Below are 16,878 nucleotides of genomic sequence, written 5' to 3' on the forward strand. Positions count from 1 at the left end.
CTGGGCTTTTTGTACCGCGCCACCACGTTAGCCGTTAGAAAGATGTCTTTCACAACTGGTTGAATTTCCCTTTCCTCCTTCTCTTGTTTTCCACCCTGCCTGTACCTGAATTGTAGGCTGTCTTGTCTGTTTGTACCCTATTTGGAGTGGTCGCTCTGTTCAAGTAACCCCGTGATATGTCTCATAAAGTGACGTCACATCTCCGGCGGAACGAAGTGCGCCAATGCTCTGAGACGTCTCAAGAACATTCGCACAACCGAACTATCTATTATCAAAATTGTTCTTTGATCTCTCTCATGAGTCGTTGAGCTCACCGCAACCCATAAACCTGGGCTCATAGTTCCACAGTGAGTAACCTAACTCAATGGTTCCCACAGGTACTTTCAGGAGTTCTCCTGGCCAATCAACTCGCCTTTCTCCTTTCTTGATGACGGCTAGAGGAGAGTTCGGGCGTAAATAAGAGCATCAAGCCTGCTTGAAAGTGCGACTTTCACTAGGATAACGAGAATGTAAGCAGCCTACAGACTCAGTACAGACTGTAAACTCGTAACAATGGTATTGCACGGCCAACAATGAAGAGTCTGAATCTCGCATACTGCAGTCCCCGCATACTGTTGTTGGGCCTTTTGTTGGTGAAACACCCCTACAATGAATAAAGGATGCTGATGTGGGGAAATCTGACCGTTTGGGGGCCGGACGGAATACGGAGGAGAGATCTGCGCACCCGGTATCCGTATTTCAGGGCGTTCTCGTTCATCCTTTCACGGCCTGACGCGGCAAGACACAACGCTGAGCTGCTGAGCTACGCCATCCCGACCTGGCATGGCCAACAAGGCGGAACGCCGCATACTATTGTCTATATATATCAACTCCCTTCTGCCGGAACCCTTACAGTACTTTTGCCATCATTCCTGTAGTCAGCATCAGTGCTGTAGAGATTATCATTTTGAATGAATGTCCTCGGTCCAGGTAAAAGAAACGTTCCATGTTACGGTTCCAACCGAGTCGATTCAAAGCTGGTTGGTTTGAGTCTCACTGTCATTTCGCGAAGAGGCTGGCTTGGGCCATGGACCGAGAAAAGTGACCCTGCCTCAAACCAATTGAAATCTCGCGATCGGAGTGTGGGCCATTCCCCAGTGCCACAAAAACGGGGCGAGCCACCTGCGTTCCTGCCGCAAAGTGGGTGGTGGGCTGAGAAAAGTGCCAGTTGCCCAAGCCTGCGACGGGGCATTGACGTTGACTTTATATTGCGGAGCCCGACCAAAACCCCAGTTCGGGTCCTAACAACCTCCGTCTTCTCGATTCCTACCGTCCTACGGAAATCATCCCGCAACAGCGCGGCCTCCCGCACGAACAGAACACGAGACTAATCCCTCAATCACGCCCGACGAAGCTGCGGTGGCCCCCCTCGCATGGCCAAGTCCGTTGAGAGGTGTATGCGATAGAAAGAGACGGAATCCGTATTCCCGAGCGACGCAGGCAGCTGAATCCATTGCCGCCAGGTGTGTTGGGCTTAGCTCGAAAACCTCCACCGCCAACTTCCTCAACGTTACCCGGCGAACATTGTGCATAACAACAACAACGGATGGTCACTCAGAATTGTGACGGACGGTAAACGACGGGACTGGCAGAGCTCGAGACGTTACAAAAGCACAGGGCAGCATTAGAGCCGCCGCCGCCGAAGCACAACCATCCGCCGGTCGCATCTCGGTCGCGTCGCTCGAACAGACCGCCTACCGCGGCTCCGCTCCACATTACACAATGGGTTCAACAAAGTTTGGCAACTTTGATGTGAGCGACACAGTCCGCAATGCGGAGGGTTCTCACTGGCTGAGCGCCATTAACTAATCGATTGCGCCGCGCAGGAGTTCTGTCGCGACACAACACTCCCTGTCTGCAACGTCAGTCTCTGTTGAACAAAAACTACTCATCCCATCTCCACCAGCGTTACTGACGGAACTCTGCAGCTCCTCTCACCCACTGATAACCAGGCGGGACCATGGCAGGGCTGCGAGCTGAGGGGCATCCCTTTGTCCGATAACCGGCATCTGGGCAACCTGGGTCCGTTATGCTCCTTTACGACCGCCTTATCCCATGCTTGATCAGCTAACACGCCCTAGGGTCCATACTGCTTTGCGGCATTGCGATAGCTACAACCGTTTTGCTGTTGCTTCGCTCCGAGAGGAAACGGGCTGCTGTTGGTCGACGGTCAGTGTGCCTTCACTCTGCGATGTATGTCTGGGAGCTAACGGTCCTCATAGGGAAATGCAAGCATTCCTACTTGGGTACCTACTAATTTCAATATGCGAAATTTTCTCGGTGGGAGAATTTCCGTTGAACTCAAAAGCGCGGCTGGTAAGTAAAGCCAGTTCGAGGGAAACTTGAAGCCGTGTTCGAGCTGACCCTGGCGCCTCACAGGCATTCAGTGCTGTCCACATTGGCGCTATTGCAGCTACCACGTGGATGCTATTCCTCAATGGCATTGTCGGCTACCAATTGATGGACGACGGCACGCCCCTTTCTATCGGCTTGGTTCTCGGCTCGGCACTGATTTTCCTCATCGGTGTCGGCTACATCGCCCTCGATACCGGATTCTCCTTTACCGGCTACTGGAACTCGAGCTATGATACGCCCAACAGGAATATTGCGCTCTACGTCCTCTACCTGCTCCTGCCGCTCTTGTGGATCGTGCTCTACTTCGTCTTGGAGACGGTCCTTGTCCTGAGGGTACTCGGCGAGATCAGGCCGATGCTCTTCCTGTGTTCGGCGGCGGTTGCTTTCGCCGCGGGACAGGTCTTCGACTTTGTCGTCAGCCCGTACATTTGCAACGGTACCTCCGGAGCGATCGACGGGGCTCTCTTTGAGACCTTGTTTACCCTCGTGTCCGTCGTTCTCGTCTGGCTTTTCTGGTCCAGCATCACGGAGGACGACTGGCCGATGGACCCGGGCAACCCCTATCCCTAAACACGATCGAGATACCCACGTCTTTGACGTACAAGCCGGGCGGCGAGGAGTATTGGAGTTCTGTGACGGGATGTTTCATGACGCTCTTTTTTGTGATACCTTTTTCTTCTGCTTGGTGGCGGATCTTAACTTTTGCTTGGCGGAATGTCGTCGTCCAACGCCAAACGAATACGAAACAAAGCAACAAAACACACGGACATATACAACAAAAAGCTGAAACCCGGGGTTTCGAAACCCGAGGGATAATACGAGTACATGGTGCGGGCGGGCACGGGTTGGGTTGCAGGCCGACGAGTCGGCCGTTGTGTCCAACGGAGCTCGAACCGCAAGCTTAGTTGAAAAGCGGCAGATTTCCGGTTAGCTTCAGCATTGAAGAGCGATAAACGGGGACGACTTAATGACCGGGCAGGCCATTGTGGGGAGGGATACGATTGCTGCGTTGGATGTTCTCTACGACTCTGTGTATTGGGCTGTACCGAGATGTATCATGGGGCTAGAATATGTTTGGCGTCTGTATACCCGAGAGTTGATGCCACAGTTTAATGAGGAATAGGATAGTTAGTCGCGGACTTACTGATTATAATGCATGTCCGCCAACGCTACGTTTGATACGGATGGGACGTGATAGAGTGGAATGAGACCCGTGAGGTTCCTCTGACAACGGCTGCTTCCCGAATTGGCAAGGAGCCTTACAATATGAGAATGGCGAAGCGCAATTTCTGGCCGCCAGTTGTTCCGGAGCCTTAGCAAACCTCGCAGGCTGAATTTTGGGCTATGGATGCGTTTATTTCATAAGTGCATATGCTGCTTTCAGCGTCGTGGACATGTTCGACTCTCATTGACCACCTTTGGCCACTGATCAAGTTGAAGAGGAAAACAAAGGAAAAGCCGTCTAGTTCCCAGATCATGCAAAAGTCTCACGTCATCCAACGCCCTGAACCCGTTCGAACTCATTATTCCCGAGCTTTGATCCAAGCGGAGCTAAGTAAGGAAAACAATGATAATGATACCGCCTGGCAAATCAGAAGACCCTAGGGGAAACAGAGCACACAAGATTCCTTCCTCCAGTTAGCTCCCAATCATATCGCCAGCCATTTCCTCGAACCGTATTTCCCATAGCATAGTAAACGTCTTTTTGTAAATCTTCCATTCAGCCCTTCACCTGCTCTGAATGCCCAACTTCCTCAAGTGCACCCTCGGAAGCACCCCGACGACAATCAAACCCTCGGCAAGCAGCACCGCCCACAGCCTAATCCGCAGCACTGCCTTGCTGTAATCCGTCTCCACCGCGGCCGCCACCGTGGCAAGCAGCAGCACCAGCGCAGAATAGCCCACCCAGCGGTGGTACTTCCACATGCTCTTGGCGCGCTCCTCGCCGCCCCAGACGCGAGGCACGGCCCAGATGGTGAAGCCGAACAGGTACTGGAGCACGAGGAGAGCGAAGGTACTCACGCCGAGGTAGGCGTGCGGGGAGTGGAAGTGCGGCATGTGGTTGGCGTGCTTGTTGACCTCAATGATGGTCGTGCCGGCAACGAAGAGGGCGAAGGAGAGGATATGAAGGATGAAGTGGTAGCGCTGTCCGAGGGATTTGGTGCGCGGGGTGTTGGTTGGTTGGAGGACGAGAATGGCTTGGAGGCCAGTGAACACCCCGAGCGTCTGGAGCAAGGGGTGAGGGGAGACTAAGGGGAGCTTCGGGTGGGTGAAGACCGATGACCAGGTCACTGCGAGGAGGAGAACGCCGCCTAGTTGGGAGATCCAGGCCGTTCCTGCAGAGGACGGCGGTAAGTAAGAAGGACGGGAGGAATTGGGACGCTTTGGGTTGTGGGCTCACCAAGAAAGATGTTCTTGATCATGGGCGCATCGGGCCTTTGTGTCGCATCGCCTGGCCTTCCGAGGAGAGGCTCGCTCTCGGCTGGGGCGGGAGCGTCGCCCTGTGCGGGATGTGTTGGTTCTGTCGAAGCCATCTTGGTCGTGGGCTGTGGAAAACCTGAAGTCAAAATTGTCCGAGGATCAAGTAAAGCTTCCCAGCGCTTTTAAGCGCGAGAATCTAAGTGAAGAAGCCTGGACGTCGTAACTCGTCGTCCGATGGGAGTTGCGGGGAACGAGGAGCAGGGAAGCTCCGGGCGTTAAAAGGGGCTCGATCCGTGTCACACAACCAGCTGCTCGGTCAGCTGCATGAGGAACGAGGCTATTGGCCTCTGACTGTTTCAAGACGCAGCTCTATACCGGAGTGGTCATTGTCGTGAAGCTTTACGGCTGAACCGAGTCAACCAAAATCGAAGGATGGCGTACCCCAGGCCGGCGATGACGGCACCGAGCTGGTGTTCAATCTGCCAATGAGATCGATCCGATTTTAAAGCTCCGATTTGGCGGGGCTGCCTGTTCTCCATGCACGGGGACCCAGTTGTTGCCCCGCTTCCGCAGACGAGCACATGCCCAAGATGGAAACTTGCAAGCCGGGTGGAAACTGCTCCCCTTTACCGTTATCACAGTTGTCCGAAGGGTCGAGATGGGTCCATCAAGTTTTCTCCGCTTTGGACCGGTGTCGGAGCCGGCCGAACGGCCACGGGACTCGTTGAGCAGCGGCTGGATGGTGGAACATTCCACTACTGGAAGACGCCAGCGTCGAAGCCAGATAAGATAATCTCCATTGCCCTGCCTCTATTGTGTTCGTGTTGCGTATGACTCCTGTCTGCGAGCTTACTCCTTTCACCTGAGCAACGATCATATTCCAACACTGGCAATTGCGGGGAGTTCCAGTCCAGTCACTATGGAAGACATCGAGTACAAGCTCGAGGCCGTCAAGGCCACGCGAGTCCCCGCGGAAGATATTGACAAGACCTTCCGCTCCAGCTGTATTGGTTAGTATACGCTCAGTCCCGGACGGGATGCCCCTGATCTGACTAGACCGTGTAGACCTCGTGTCTGCTGCCCTCGGCGGCAAGGTCCTGGGTTTCTCAGATCAGTGGTTCGCCGAAGCTTCGAACCTCATCAACCCGGCTGCCCCTATCCGCCAGCCGGGCAAAATGGTCTACACTGGCGCCTGGTACGATGGGTGGGAGACCAGGAGGCACAATGCGGAGCCATTTGACTGGGTTGTGATCCGGCTGGGTGTCGCCTCGGGCACAGTTGAAGGCGTCGAGGTGGACACCGCATTCTTCTCGGGAAACCACGCGCCGGCCATTTCGGTCGAAGGGTGCTTCAGCCAGAAGGATGATGAGGTTCTGTCCTGGGGTGGGACCCGCGGCGGCTGGGAAACTATCCTCGGTATACAGGAGTGCGGCCCAAGTCAGAGATTCGGCTGGAAGCTTGACAGTCCGACGACGAAGCAATACACCCATGTTCGGCTGAACATGTATCCCGACGGTGGTATCGCCAGGTTCCGGCTGTTTGGACATGCCGTACCCGTCTTTCCGGAAGACAAGGAGGCCATTTTTGATCTTGCGGCTGCGCAGAACGGTGGCGTTGTAGTGTCATGCAGCGACCAACATTTCGGGACCAAGGACAACCTGGTCCTCCCCGGCCGCGGCAAGGATATGGGGGATGGGTGGGAGACTGCCCGGTCCAGAAGCAAAGGTCATTTCGATTGGGCCATTATCAGGCTAGGAGCCCCCGGATACATTCAGAGTTTCATCGTCGACACGGCACATTTTCGAGGCAACTATCCACAGCAGGTAAAGCTGGAGGCCATCGAGTGGAAGGGTGAATCAGAACCGCCAGCGGATGCCGAGGGGTGGGTGAATATGGCCGAACCGATCAAGTGCGGCCCCGACCAGGAGCATCCGGTTGAGAGCTTGGTGAAGAGTAGCCCGTTTACTCACGCGAAGCTCATCATGGTCCCGGACGGAGGCGTGAAGAGACTGCGTGTCTTTGCGAAGCGGGCGGTCTGACGTCGCAGAATGTTGGATGGCTACCGATACTTGGAAGGAGCTAGAGAATACTAGTAGTGTCACAAGGAGCACACAAGTTTAGGAAAAGTAGAAAAGCACCCTTATTATTCGAGGACACGCCGAACCTGGAGGGCCACTGTGCGCTCCTTAAAGCGAAGTCTAATCTCCTAGACGATATGCTTTTTCCCTGGAGTGTCCGAAGGAAATGCCTTAGTTGTTTAATGTGATAATGTAATAATCGAAGCCTTTCCTGTAATCTCTAAAATGTTCTCCTCGACGGAAGACGGGACTCGAGTGGCAGCGACCTACAAGGCTAGAAGGCGTCATCTCCGGCGGCTCGTGGGCCCAGTCGCAGGCCTTCTCGATTAACAATGTGGCCGCACGGACCCTCGAGTGTGGGGTGGCCGCCTTTAGCGATGCTCCTTCAGGCGCGCCAAATATCGCCTTGGAGGGGACACAACTGGACAACGTCACAACCTTATCTTACTTTTGTTCCCGCGCCCCGTGAGCTGTCTACGAATCAGCCGCTACGCCGACACCGGATTTTCGAGTTCGAGTACGTCCCAATGTGCGCCAGCCACCGTTTCCCAACGTATCCGCCCATGAGCCCATAAATCGCCGTTGCACGCCGCACAGCGTCACCCTGAGCCATGGACCTAGGGGATTTAGGGGATTCGGATGGCGGCTTCGATGCCGGCGTGGGAGGGCTGCCGCCAAAGAACAGGGTCCTGCCTGACGATCTCCCACGGTCTCTCGACGACAGGCGGCACGTCCCGACCGAGTTGGTGCCTGAAACGGAGATGTATGATGGATGGCAGGGTTGGTGCCCCTTGTCCTGTCCTCCTCGTCGTGTCTTGCCACACGACCCGCGATGGCTTGCGCTAAGGCTTGGCCACTTCAGGACAATCCCAGTTCTTGACATCGCCCATAGTTGCGAAACCCCTGTCCTTCAGTGACTTGACGCTCGAGGACAATTATGGCGAAGATCTGACGAAAGGCGGGCCAGACAGCGAGACCCGCCTGATGGAGATGCTCGCCGCCCAGGCTGCCCATGCGGCAAGCGCCGCCTTCGACGACGAAGATGCTATCGCAACCGATGAGCAGAGATCAGAGGACGAGAAGCGAGATATCCTGCAAAAGACATTCATCATGGCTGCGAGCAATGGTAACGTCGAGTCGGTCAACAAAATCCTGAACGGCAAGGCGAGACAGTATGTCGATATCAATGCGCCGGACGACGAGGGCACGCCCGCCCTGATATATGCAAGCTGCTTTGTGAGTCTTATGCTCGCGGGGCGCCCGGTCCTCCGCTAATACCGACCGCAGGGCCACGAGTCGGTTGTGCAAGCCCTCATTGATGCCGGGGCAGACGTCAACAAGCAGGACCGAAACCAGTGGAGCGCGCTGATGTGGGCCATGACAAACCGACACAAGGGCATTGCAAAAGTGCTCTTGAATAACGGTGCTTCGACAGAAGCGAAGACGTCGACGGGGCGGACAGCGTTCGACTTTGTCGGGCCCGACAGCGACATGTCACTTTACCTTAGCGGATATGGGATTGGGACCGCCGGAGCAGCCGACGACTTCTACAACCCGGGGTTCAGTCAGGATAGGTTCGAAGAGGAGCTGGCCGAGAACGAGATGCGACGGCGTATGATGATGGAGAGTGCCCGTGACCTGGAAGTCGATCTCGGGAATGTGGGCATGGATGATCAGCCCGAGGTTCGTGCCCTTGCGCCGCCTTATCTCGTATCTGTGATGCACCGTAGCTGACTCTCAGTCAGTCACTGGAGGACCTTGAGGAGGAGCAACAGGAGTTTGACTGGTCGAGATGTCTGCATGACCAAATGTTCGTCTTCCAAGAGAACGAGCTGGAGCGCATCCTCGATATCGTCATCACCAACATGACCCCTCAGCGGTCACCGTCTCAGAAACCAGTGCCAGCAAACATGATCTTCCTGGGCGCGAGATACGCGCACTATCATTCGAGTCAGGAGCTGCTCGCAAAGCTGCTCGTCACCGCCATGGACAAGATCAACTCCGTGGTAGAGAAACACCAATGGGATATGACCATCCTGGCGTTCTGGATGTCAAACGCGACGCTACTACTACACTACCTGAAGAAGGATGCTGGCCTTGTCGAGGCCACAACCGAGTTTCAGGCGCAGCTCGCCGAGCTGATCAACGAAATCTTCATCCTTATAGTCAGAGATGCCGAGAGGCGCCTCGACAAAGTCCTGGACGTGGCCATGCTGGATCATGAAACAATACCGGGATTCGAGGACATCACATTCCAGAACGAATGGAAGATCTTCAAGCGGAAAAAGGAGGTCAAGGAGGAACCTCTAGAGAAGCGGTTACGGCCGCCGTCTCCGAAGCAGAGAGCGAAGCCCTCGCCGCGCAACGTCACATCACTACTCTCGTCAACGCTTTTCGTCCTAGACCTCTATGACGTTCATTCCGTCATCACTGCTCAAATCATATCACAATTGATATACTGGCTCGGCGCGGAGCTCTTCAACCGCATCATGTCCAACCGAAAGTACCTAGCACGCACCAAAGCCATGCAGATCCGCATGAATATCTCCACATTAGAAGACTGGGCGCGCCAGAACAACCGCCAACCCGAACATTACGAGAAGGGCGAGATGAAATCGAGCGGGGAGACGACCGTCGAAGCCGCCAGGCGCCACCTAGCACCCGTCATCCAGCTGCTTCAATGGCTACAGTGCTTCTCCTCTCTCGGCGCCGACGATCTCGAAGCCCTCGTCGGTACTCTGCAGCAGCTCAGAGCCCTCAGCCCACAACAACTCATCCACGCGGCAACGCACTACCGACCCGAAGTAGGCGAGAAGGGTCTCCCAAAGAGTGCGATGAAGTACCTCGTCGCGATCCAGAAGGAAGCCACTCTGCGGCGGGAAAGGAACCGCGCCGCGGCGGCAGCAGCAGCCGCTTCCTCCTCTCCGCCCGCTACCCCGGGCCGATCGATCAAGTCGAACGGTCACGGTCAATCCACACCCGGAACGCCCAAACCCGAATCTCCGTCAGCAGAGGACGACGCAGACGAAGCACCCGCGAACCTGCTTTTCGACCCGGCGCTGATGCTGCCGTTCACCCTGCCGAGCGTCACGGACATGTTGGTGAGTTACGGGGCCGGGTTTGGAGGAGTGAATCGGGAGCGGGAGAGGAAGTACATTCCGACTATCCCGGCTGAGTTTTTAGAGAAGGTCGAGGCGGGTATGGGGGGCTCCGGAGGCAAGAAGACGTCGTTGTATGAGGGGAGGGATTGGGAGAACGAGGAAGTGTAGCAAACGATTCAACTCCTCGTCGGTCGGGGCGAGAAGGGGCATGGCAAGTCGCATACCTCAACGCAGTCGTCTGGAGTGGTTTCGCTTTCTGACTCTGGGAGCGGAGATTCCGCACACCGCCGGGAGGGGCCGGCGGATAATTGAACGCGCTAACGGACGCACGACATGCAGATAAACGTCTGGTTGGAAAGAATGAGCGAGGGAGGTATAAACGGGGCGGGAGGTATCATTGCTACGACAATATCAGCGCGCATCAACTATAATCAGGATAGATCAAAACATTGCTTCGCCCTCGGTCTCGAAGTTTCTAATGTTTCGATCCCGTGTCATGTCGTGTCATCAAGGACTTTGCCAGCTGAATCGAGGCTCTTTCACGTGTAGCCATCATTCGGAATGGCGGTGGCCACGTGTTTGTTTTCAACGAGGAGATACAGTGAGTGACCTTTACATGATTGTCTCTGGTCTGATAGCGAAACCAATTTCTTATTTCCGACCAGCCAAGATGTGTGCTTCCAGACCCGTCCGTGGAATCAGAGCAAGCCTTGATGGGTTCGGACTGGCCCTCCTTATTTTGTGGACTCATGCAAGCTGCACGGCAACGCGAAGCGTGTGTATCCACGTATCTATGGACACGGCTTCTTGAGGGATTTTCTCCCCTTCCCGTTCGTCTGGTACGGGAACACCGGTGAAATGTCTGGTGCCAGATGGCTGACACGGACAGGCGGAGGACAGATTGTGAGATTGCGAAAGTGCAAATCTCCGGCCCCGTCTATATGTAAGGCACGGGCGTCCGATAGGTGTGTTGTTGAGCATCTGCATCGTGGCGTCTAAGGTTGGTCACCTCAAGCTGCGTGATGTCGTTGGCGTCGTCAGACATGCAGACTTGCCATGACTTGCACCTGGTTATCGTGGGGTTGACTGCGTCCGTTGACACCCAATGCTGCTGTTGGTAAACTGCGATGTTCCAAGCTCTCTGCAAGCACTCAACGTGGTTCCTGTGGGGCTCAAGTGCGATTTGCTTCTTACTCTTCTCCAGGATTGACGATGAGAGCCGGACAGGAAAGACGACGGCTTTATTCTGGTTCTTATGTGGCCGCTTCACTCATCCTGCCTCAATCATGACGTTTCCGTGACCCATGACGCCGAAATCGTTTTAGACACGCAGAGGATCAGTTCAGTCCGACAAGCCCGATATGGGAGCACGGAGGAAAAAGCATCAGGCCTTCCCGCCAATTGAATATTCCTGCCCAGTCATTCCTCCCAATTCCGTGTCTCGAAAAGGGCGGAGAAGAAGGACGGATGAGTTGGCTAAATTGCCGCCACGTCAAGACGCCCAATCAGTGGTCGACTACTCGTCGAATCGGACCCTGGATTTCCGTTGGCGAAGGTCATGCGCAGAACGTGACTCGTTGGTTGACTCGTCTTTTGTCTCGTCAACTGTCTGTCATCGCGACCTTATTCGGTCTTTGCGGGGCGGATTGCGCTGGTGGGTTGGCGACTGGAAGATGAGAGAGATGTAGTAATCTATGAACCCAAGTTCAGAGTGAGTGATGGACGACCCCCGAGGGCGCGCCGGCCCGTTGGAAAAGCAAAATGGGGTCATCGTGTGTGTGGGTCAGAGTCCAGAACTTCCACAGATGTTCTCGTCTCTTGATGGTCCATCCACGCTTTTATGCGGTCTCAATGACAGGGAACCGTACGTCGAGGATATCATGCTCTGGAGCGAGAATCAAGAAGAAACGGAATTAGAATATTCATAGATTATGATAGTATTGTTGTATCCGAAAGTCGGATGTTGGACCGCTTCTCCAAAGGTATCTGGAGCCGAAGATGGTCTGTGTAAGTGTTAGCGAAGAAAGCATACGGGTGTACTGGAATGGGCAACAAGTCCCTACCCAATACCTTTAGCCATCAATGAACGCCTAATACTTTGCATGGAGGAGAGAGGAGGTAAGGTAGTATATACCATGAGCATTTGTACATCTCTGAGTCATTGATAAAGCTAACAAAGCTCTGCATAAAAGATGCGAGAGACTAGTCCGTAACATGACCACATATCCCGCTCAAAGTGACGAGAGCCCACTCAGGACCACCAAGAAGTGCAGCAGACGGCGTTTTGGGCAGGTGGCTGGCTCTGGCTGGCTGGCCGTGGAAACATGCACTGAGCTCCCCGCACCATGAACGTTGGGGGTGGCGGGGTGGGAGGAGTTCAGAAAACAAAGTTTAGAGTTACTTCTAGTACTAGACCGGGGTAGCAGGAAGCCACGTCCACATAGGTGATACTATTGGGCTCCCACGATACCGGGCAAACCCAGGCCCAATTGCCCCGGCATGGTAAAAGAGAAGTGGCCAAGATGGTGGGTATGAGGGAATAACAAGAAGTCCCTTTCTCTCTCTATTTCTGGTTCAAATAGAACTCATGTGCCCTTCAGAAACAGTTTTGTGCTGAACCCCTCTTTGCTTGACATGAGTTCTCGGCCCCTCTCATCAGTGAAACAAGTTGTGCCCCTCCTCCAAGCTGGGAAGGACTGAACTTGGGAGAGCTGTGCATAACCGGGACACTGCAGTACGAGACAACACTTGTTTGAGCGTTTGGCCTAGACTACTTTCTCGATTAGTGTACCGGTACTTGGTTACGTCCTTGGATCGTTAAAAGAGGCCTCTCTACCAATGCTTCAAGTTCTCTCTGATCTTTGTCGTCATCCATACCCACCAAGAACACGAGGTTTCCAATCTACGTATTGCAAGGGAGATCCGAAGAGCTGAGCGAACCAGCAATCACGGCATTTCGGGAAAGAGCTGAACCTCAGCTCTCACAACGATGGTGCCTCAGAAATTTGCCAGTGTGCGCCACAAGGCGAAGCCAGCAGCAGCACGTCTAACTCCTTTCCGAGACGACACCGGCCTGGTTGCACTACGGTACGAACAGACCAAACAGGCAGAGCCGCCCATTCCCTTGCCTCCGCCGCGAAACCCGCGCCGCCTCAACCGCCCCCCATCGACATTCACAACTTCAACTGCTCCGACTTCTCCGACTTCTCCCATCATCGTCGCCCCTCCACAAGTGCCTCCGCCCCAGGAAGAGCACCCCCTTTTCCGGGCCCAGAGGCAACCACGGCGGTCGCACACCGAGGAATGGAAGAGAGACTCGGGGGCCCCGACATCGTCATCGGTCACGCTTCGGGAAGAAGGCGGTGCGGACTCAGTGTATCAAAAGCTTTTAATAAGCGACATTGACGACACGCAACCAGTGTATCCCAGTGACGAGCAGATCCCCAAGCCGGCCCCGTCAAGCAACGATCGCGTCGCACCGCCCCCGCTAACGGTTTCAATCCCGCCTCGCACCAGAAGCCCGGAAACCACGGTCGACTCACCAACACCGTCGGAGGCCCAGTCGCCCACACGCCATTTTTCGCTCGTTAGGAAACTCAGCAAGACTTTCGGCATGGCGCCTGAGGGATCGAAACGGTTGCGGAAAAAGATGTTTGATTCCGACAGGGCTGCATCCCACGGCGAGACGGCGCCCGTGCGGGGCTCGGCCAAGCCGCCAAAATCGCCTAAATCGCCGAAATCTCCCCAATCTGAACCCCCCAAGGGCCCCCTGCTGCCGCCAGGGCCCGGTCGCTTTAGCGCGGACAGGGAGCAGGACCTCGAACGCCCCTTATTAACATTAACATTATCCTCTGCCACAGCAACCGACAACTCCTTTGCGCCGATCACCACCCCGATCCCCAGTGACAGTCTATGGGACGACTTGGGCACTGTCTCGTTCTCCAACAGGGGGAGCATCATGGTCGGCAGCAAGAGCAACCCCTTTAAGTCGCTGATGATGTCTGCCCCCGAAGCGAAAGCGAACGCATCGTTATTCCGCGAAGAGCAGCAGCGCACGAGCGCATCCGCATCCCAACCCCAGCCTCGGCCAACCGCGACGGGGCCAGGCACTGGCAATGGCGACGAAAGGGTCGCGACGACAGAGCAACCCCAGGCGGCGATCCAAGCGGACCCGCCGCCGCCAGTCCCCAGCATTCGCGTCTCGTCGATGGATGTAGAGAGGGAATCACAAAAGGTGAGATCGCTCTATGAATCCGGCGACGACCTGAATTGGGAAGATGGGGGGCGCGTCTCGTTCGCCGAACGCCTAGAGCCCACAGCGGAGGTCCCATCGGAAGAGGAAGAGAACGTCGTGTACGGTTTTCCTTGAGCTCTCCGGCTTGCATTTGTGTCCTTGCTAATGCTGACACGACCGCTTGTGACACGTCTAGACCGTCTCGTCCCTCCGATGCTCCTTCAGCTTCGGCAGGTCCGGCACAAAGCGACCCGCCCAATCCTACGCGCACTACAATTTCACCGCGTTCGGCCAATTCCTTGTCTCCGCTACGAGATAGCCAGGCTAGGAGGGAGTACGAGCGCGCCGGAGGCATCGAGGATTGGCAAGATCTCGACGGCGTCGAGATCGACCGTTATGGCTTCATCAGCCCCAAGCGGCCCGTGTCCCGCGCGGAGACGGCCCATGCAAAGCCATCGCCTTTCTCGTCTAGGAGGAGAAATGTCTTGACGAAGCGCCCTTCCACCTCCTACTCAGTATCACTACCAGGACCAGGCGGTCTCATCCGCCCGCCAAGCCGCAAGGTCTCGGCACGGTCACTTAACACGTACACATCCGAGCTATCGACTACCTCGCGACAGTCCACACGGTCCTCTATCCGCTCCGCCACAAACCGCCTGACGCACAGCCGCGACCGCAGATGGATGGACGAGGCTGGTGAGATGCTTTCCTTACAAGCAGGTCTGACCGGCATCACAGACGATGAGAAGATGGGCAAAATTCTCGAGGCCCAGAAGCGCAAGGAGGCAGAACGATCCGAGAAGTGGAGGAAGATGGCTACTGCCGTCAAGATCGGCAAGGATGGCCAAACCCAAAACCAACGCCCGGTGCACCAAGCCCAAGGCCAAGGAATGGACTACGAGTTCGACACCAAAAATTCCAAACTCATCGAGCGTACCTGGAAGGGAATTCCCGACTGCTGGCGCTCGGCAGCGTGGTACTCCTTCCTGGCGACGAGCGCCAAAGCGTGGGAGAACGCCGAAACCGAGGACTACCTCATCGCCGAGTTCAAACGCCTCCAAGGTGTCTCATCTCCGGACGACGTTCAGATCGACCTAGACGTGCCGCGGACCGTGAACGGGCACATCATGTTCCGCAGGCGCTATCGCGGCGGGCAGCGCCTGCTTTTTCGGGTCCTGCACGCCATATCGCTGTACTTCCCCGAGACGGGCTACGTGCAGGGCATGGCGTCGCCGGCGGCCACGCTGCTGTGCTATTTTGACGAGGAGAGGACGTTTGTGATGCTGGTGAGGCTATGGAGATATCGGGGCTTGGAGAGGTTGTACAAGCCTGGCTTTGCCGGGCTGATGGCTGCGCTGGAGGACTTCGAGAAGAGGTGGTTGGCGGGGGCCGGGAAGGATGTCGCTGCCAAGCTTGTAAGTATCCGCCTCTCTCCCGCCGCCGATCCAGTCCTAGTCTTGGGCTGTGGAAACTGATATTGCGCGCCAGAACGAACTGTCCATCGACGCGACGGCCTACGGAACCCGCTGGTACCTCACCCTCTTCAACCTCTCCATCCCCTTCCCCGCCCAGCTGCGCGTGTGGGACGTCTTCATGCTCCTGGGCGACTGTCCCCCGGAGAATGACGACAACAGCAACAACAACAACAACAACAACCAACCAGATGGCATCTTGCCACCATCACCGCGACCGAAAGGCCTCGATATCCTTCACGCCACCAGCGCCGCGTTGATCCATGCGCTGCGAGACGTGCTGCTTGACTCTGACTTCGAGAACGCCATGAAGGCTCTGACGGCGTGGATCCCGGTCAAGGACGAGGATTTGCTGATGAAAGTTGCGCATGCCGAGTGGAGACGGCATCAGGGAAGAGCGAAGCTGTGGGATAGGGAGAGCAAGGACAGAGAGAAGGATAATAAGGGCAAAGGGAAATCCGGGAAGGAGAAGGAAAAGGAAAAGGAAAAGGACAAAAGAGAAGGGAGGGATAAGGAAAAGGGGAAGGAAAAGGCGAGGGCGTAAGGGAGGGTCATATTCAGGGAACGGGTGGTGGCTCGGCTTTTGAGTTGACCTGGCGCAGGGACGTGGGTCGTTCCGACCGGCGACATTCGTTTTACATCCTTTTTCTTTGTCACTCCGTCCTGACTGACATTTCGGCCTTTGCTGGGGAGGCCTATGGTTTGGTTGTTTTTCCTGGCAGAAGTTTGATACCCCCTTATACCCGTTTCTTTCAGGTACTAGTAGTACTGAGAGTACTAATTAGTCGAAATGCCAGTAGTCGCGTGGGTTAGGCGAGATAGCTTGGTTTAGTAATTACCCTCACTTTAGTTCCTTTGCCATGGAGGTGCGTAGTTATTTCGAAAATACCTAATGTACTTGATTACGACGAAGGTAACGTAAAGGCTGGTGTCCTAACAGCATGGCATATGGCATGCAGTGCTGTAAATGACGGGAACCATCGTGCTACATGTGTAATGTACTAGGTGTCACCGAGGGTAATAACGAGTTGTCTTAAACAAACCACCACAACCCTTGAGATCGTGTCTCTGTTTATTTGTTGCCTCCTCTTCAGATGACTCGGGCGTACACACTTGACTCGGAACTTACTGCTTAGGACAGAGGCGACAAGGGGAACAAACCAGTGGAGCATGTACCA

The 16,878-nt window shown here is 55.3% G+C and overlaps 4 protein-coding genes across 4 annotated transcripts; 3 read left to right on the forward strand and 1 right to left on the reverse strand.

The window, feature by feature from the left end:
* The first annotated feature begins 1,666 nt into the window (after positions 1-1,666).
* On the forward strand, positions 1,667-3,163 carry B0T15DRAFT_233334 (chitin synthase III catalytic subunit). Its single transcript, XM_062862977.1, has 6 exons — positions 1,667-1,791; positions 1,866-1,901; positions 1,968-2,061; positions 2,121-2,208; positions 2,262-2,355; positions 2,419-3,163. The coding sequence occupies exons 1-6, from the start codon at positions 1,762-1,764 to the stop codon at positions 2,962-2,964; spliced, it is 888 nt and encodes a 295-aa protein (XP_062720008.1). The 5' UTR covers positions 1,667-1,761; the 3' UTR covers positions 2,965-3,163.
* An 897-nt stretch (positions 3,164-4,060) lies between these two features.
* Positions 4,061-5,140, reverse strand: B0T15DRAFT_233358 (eukaryotic cytochrome b561-domain-containing protein). The gene is made up of 2 exons (XM_062862978.1): positions 4,796-5,140; positions 4,061-4,730 (listed from the first exon to the last, which is right to left on the reverse strand). The coding sequence occupies exons 1-2, from the start codon at positions 4,926-4,928 to the stop codon at positions 4,123-4,125; spliced, it is 741 nt and encodes a 246-aa protein (XP_062720009.1). The 5' UTR covers positions 4,929-5,140; the 3' UTR covers positions 4,061-4,122.
* Positions 5,141-5,734: 594 nt separating this feature from the next.
* B0T15DRAFT_485940 (uncharacterized protein) lies at positions 5,735-10,162 on the forward strand (the record flags this gene model as incomplete). Its single annotated transcript, XM_062866325.1, has 7 exons — positions 5,735-5,825; positions 5,881-6,815; positions 7,432-7,474; positions 7,524-7,673; positions 7,756-8,129; positions 8,181-8,576; positions 8,639-10,162. 7 exons carry the CDS (start codon positions 5,735-5,737, stop codon positions 10,160-10,162), a joined length of 3,513 nt encoding a protein of 1,170 aa, XP_062720010.1.
* Positions 10,163-12,686: 2,524 nt separating this feature from the next.
* On the forward strand, positions 12,687-16,609 carry B0T15DRAFT_233483 (uncharacterized protein). Its single transcript, XM_062862979.1, has 3 exons — positions 12,687-14,347; positions 14,425-15,643; positions 15,717-16,609. The coding sequence occupies exons 1-3, from the start codon at positions 12,984-12,986 to the stop codon at positions 16,242-16,244; spliced, it is 3,111 nt and encodes a 1,036-aa protein (XP_062720011.1). The 5' UTR covers positions 12,687-12,983; the 3' UTR covers positions 16,245-16,609.
* Positions 16,610-16,878: the final 269 nt, after the last annotated feature.

This window comes from Chaetomium strumarium (genome assembly GCF_033439665.1).
Source record: "Chaetomium strumarium strain CBS 333.67 chromosome Unknown B0T15scaffold_5, whole genome shotgun sequence".
NCBI lineage: Eukaryota > Fungi > Ascomycota > Sordariomycetes > Sordariales > Chaetomiaceae > Chaetomium > Chaetomium strumarium.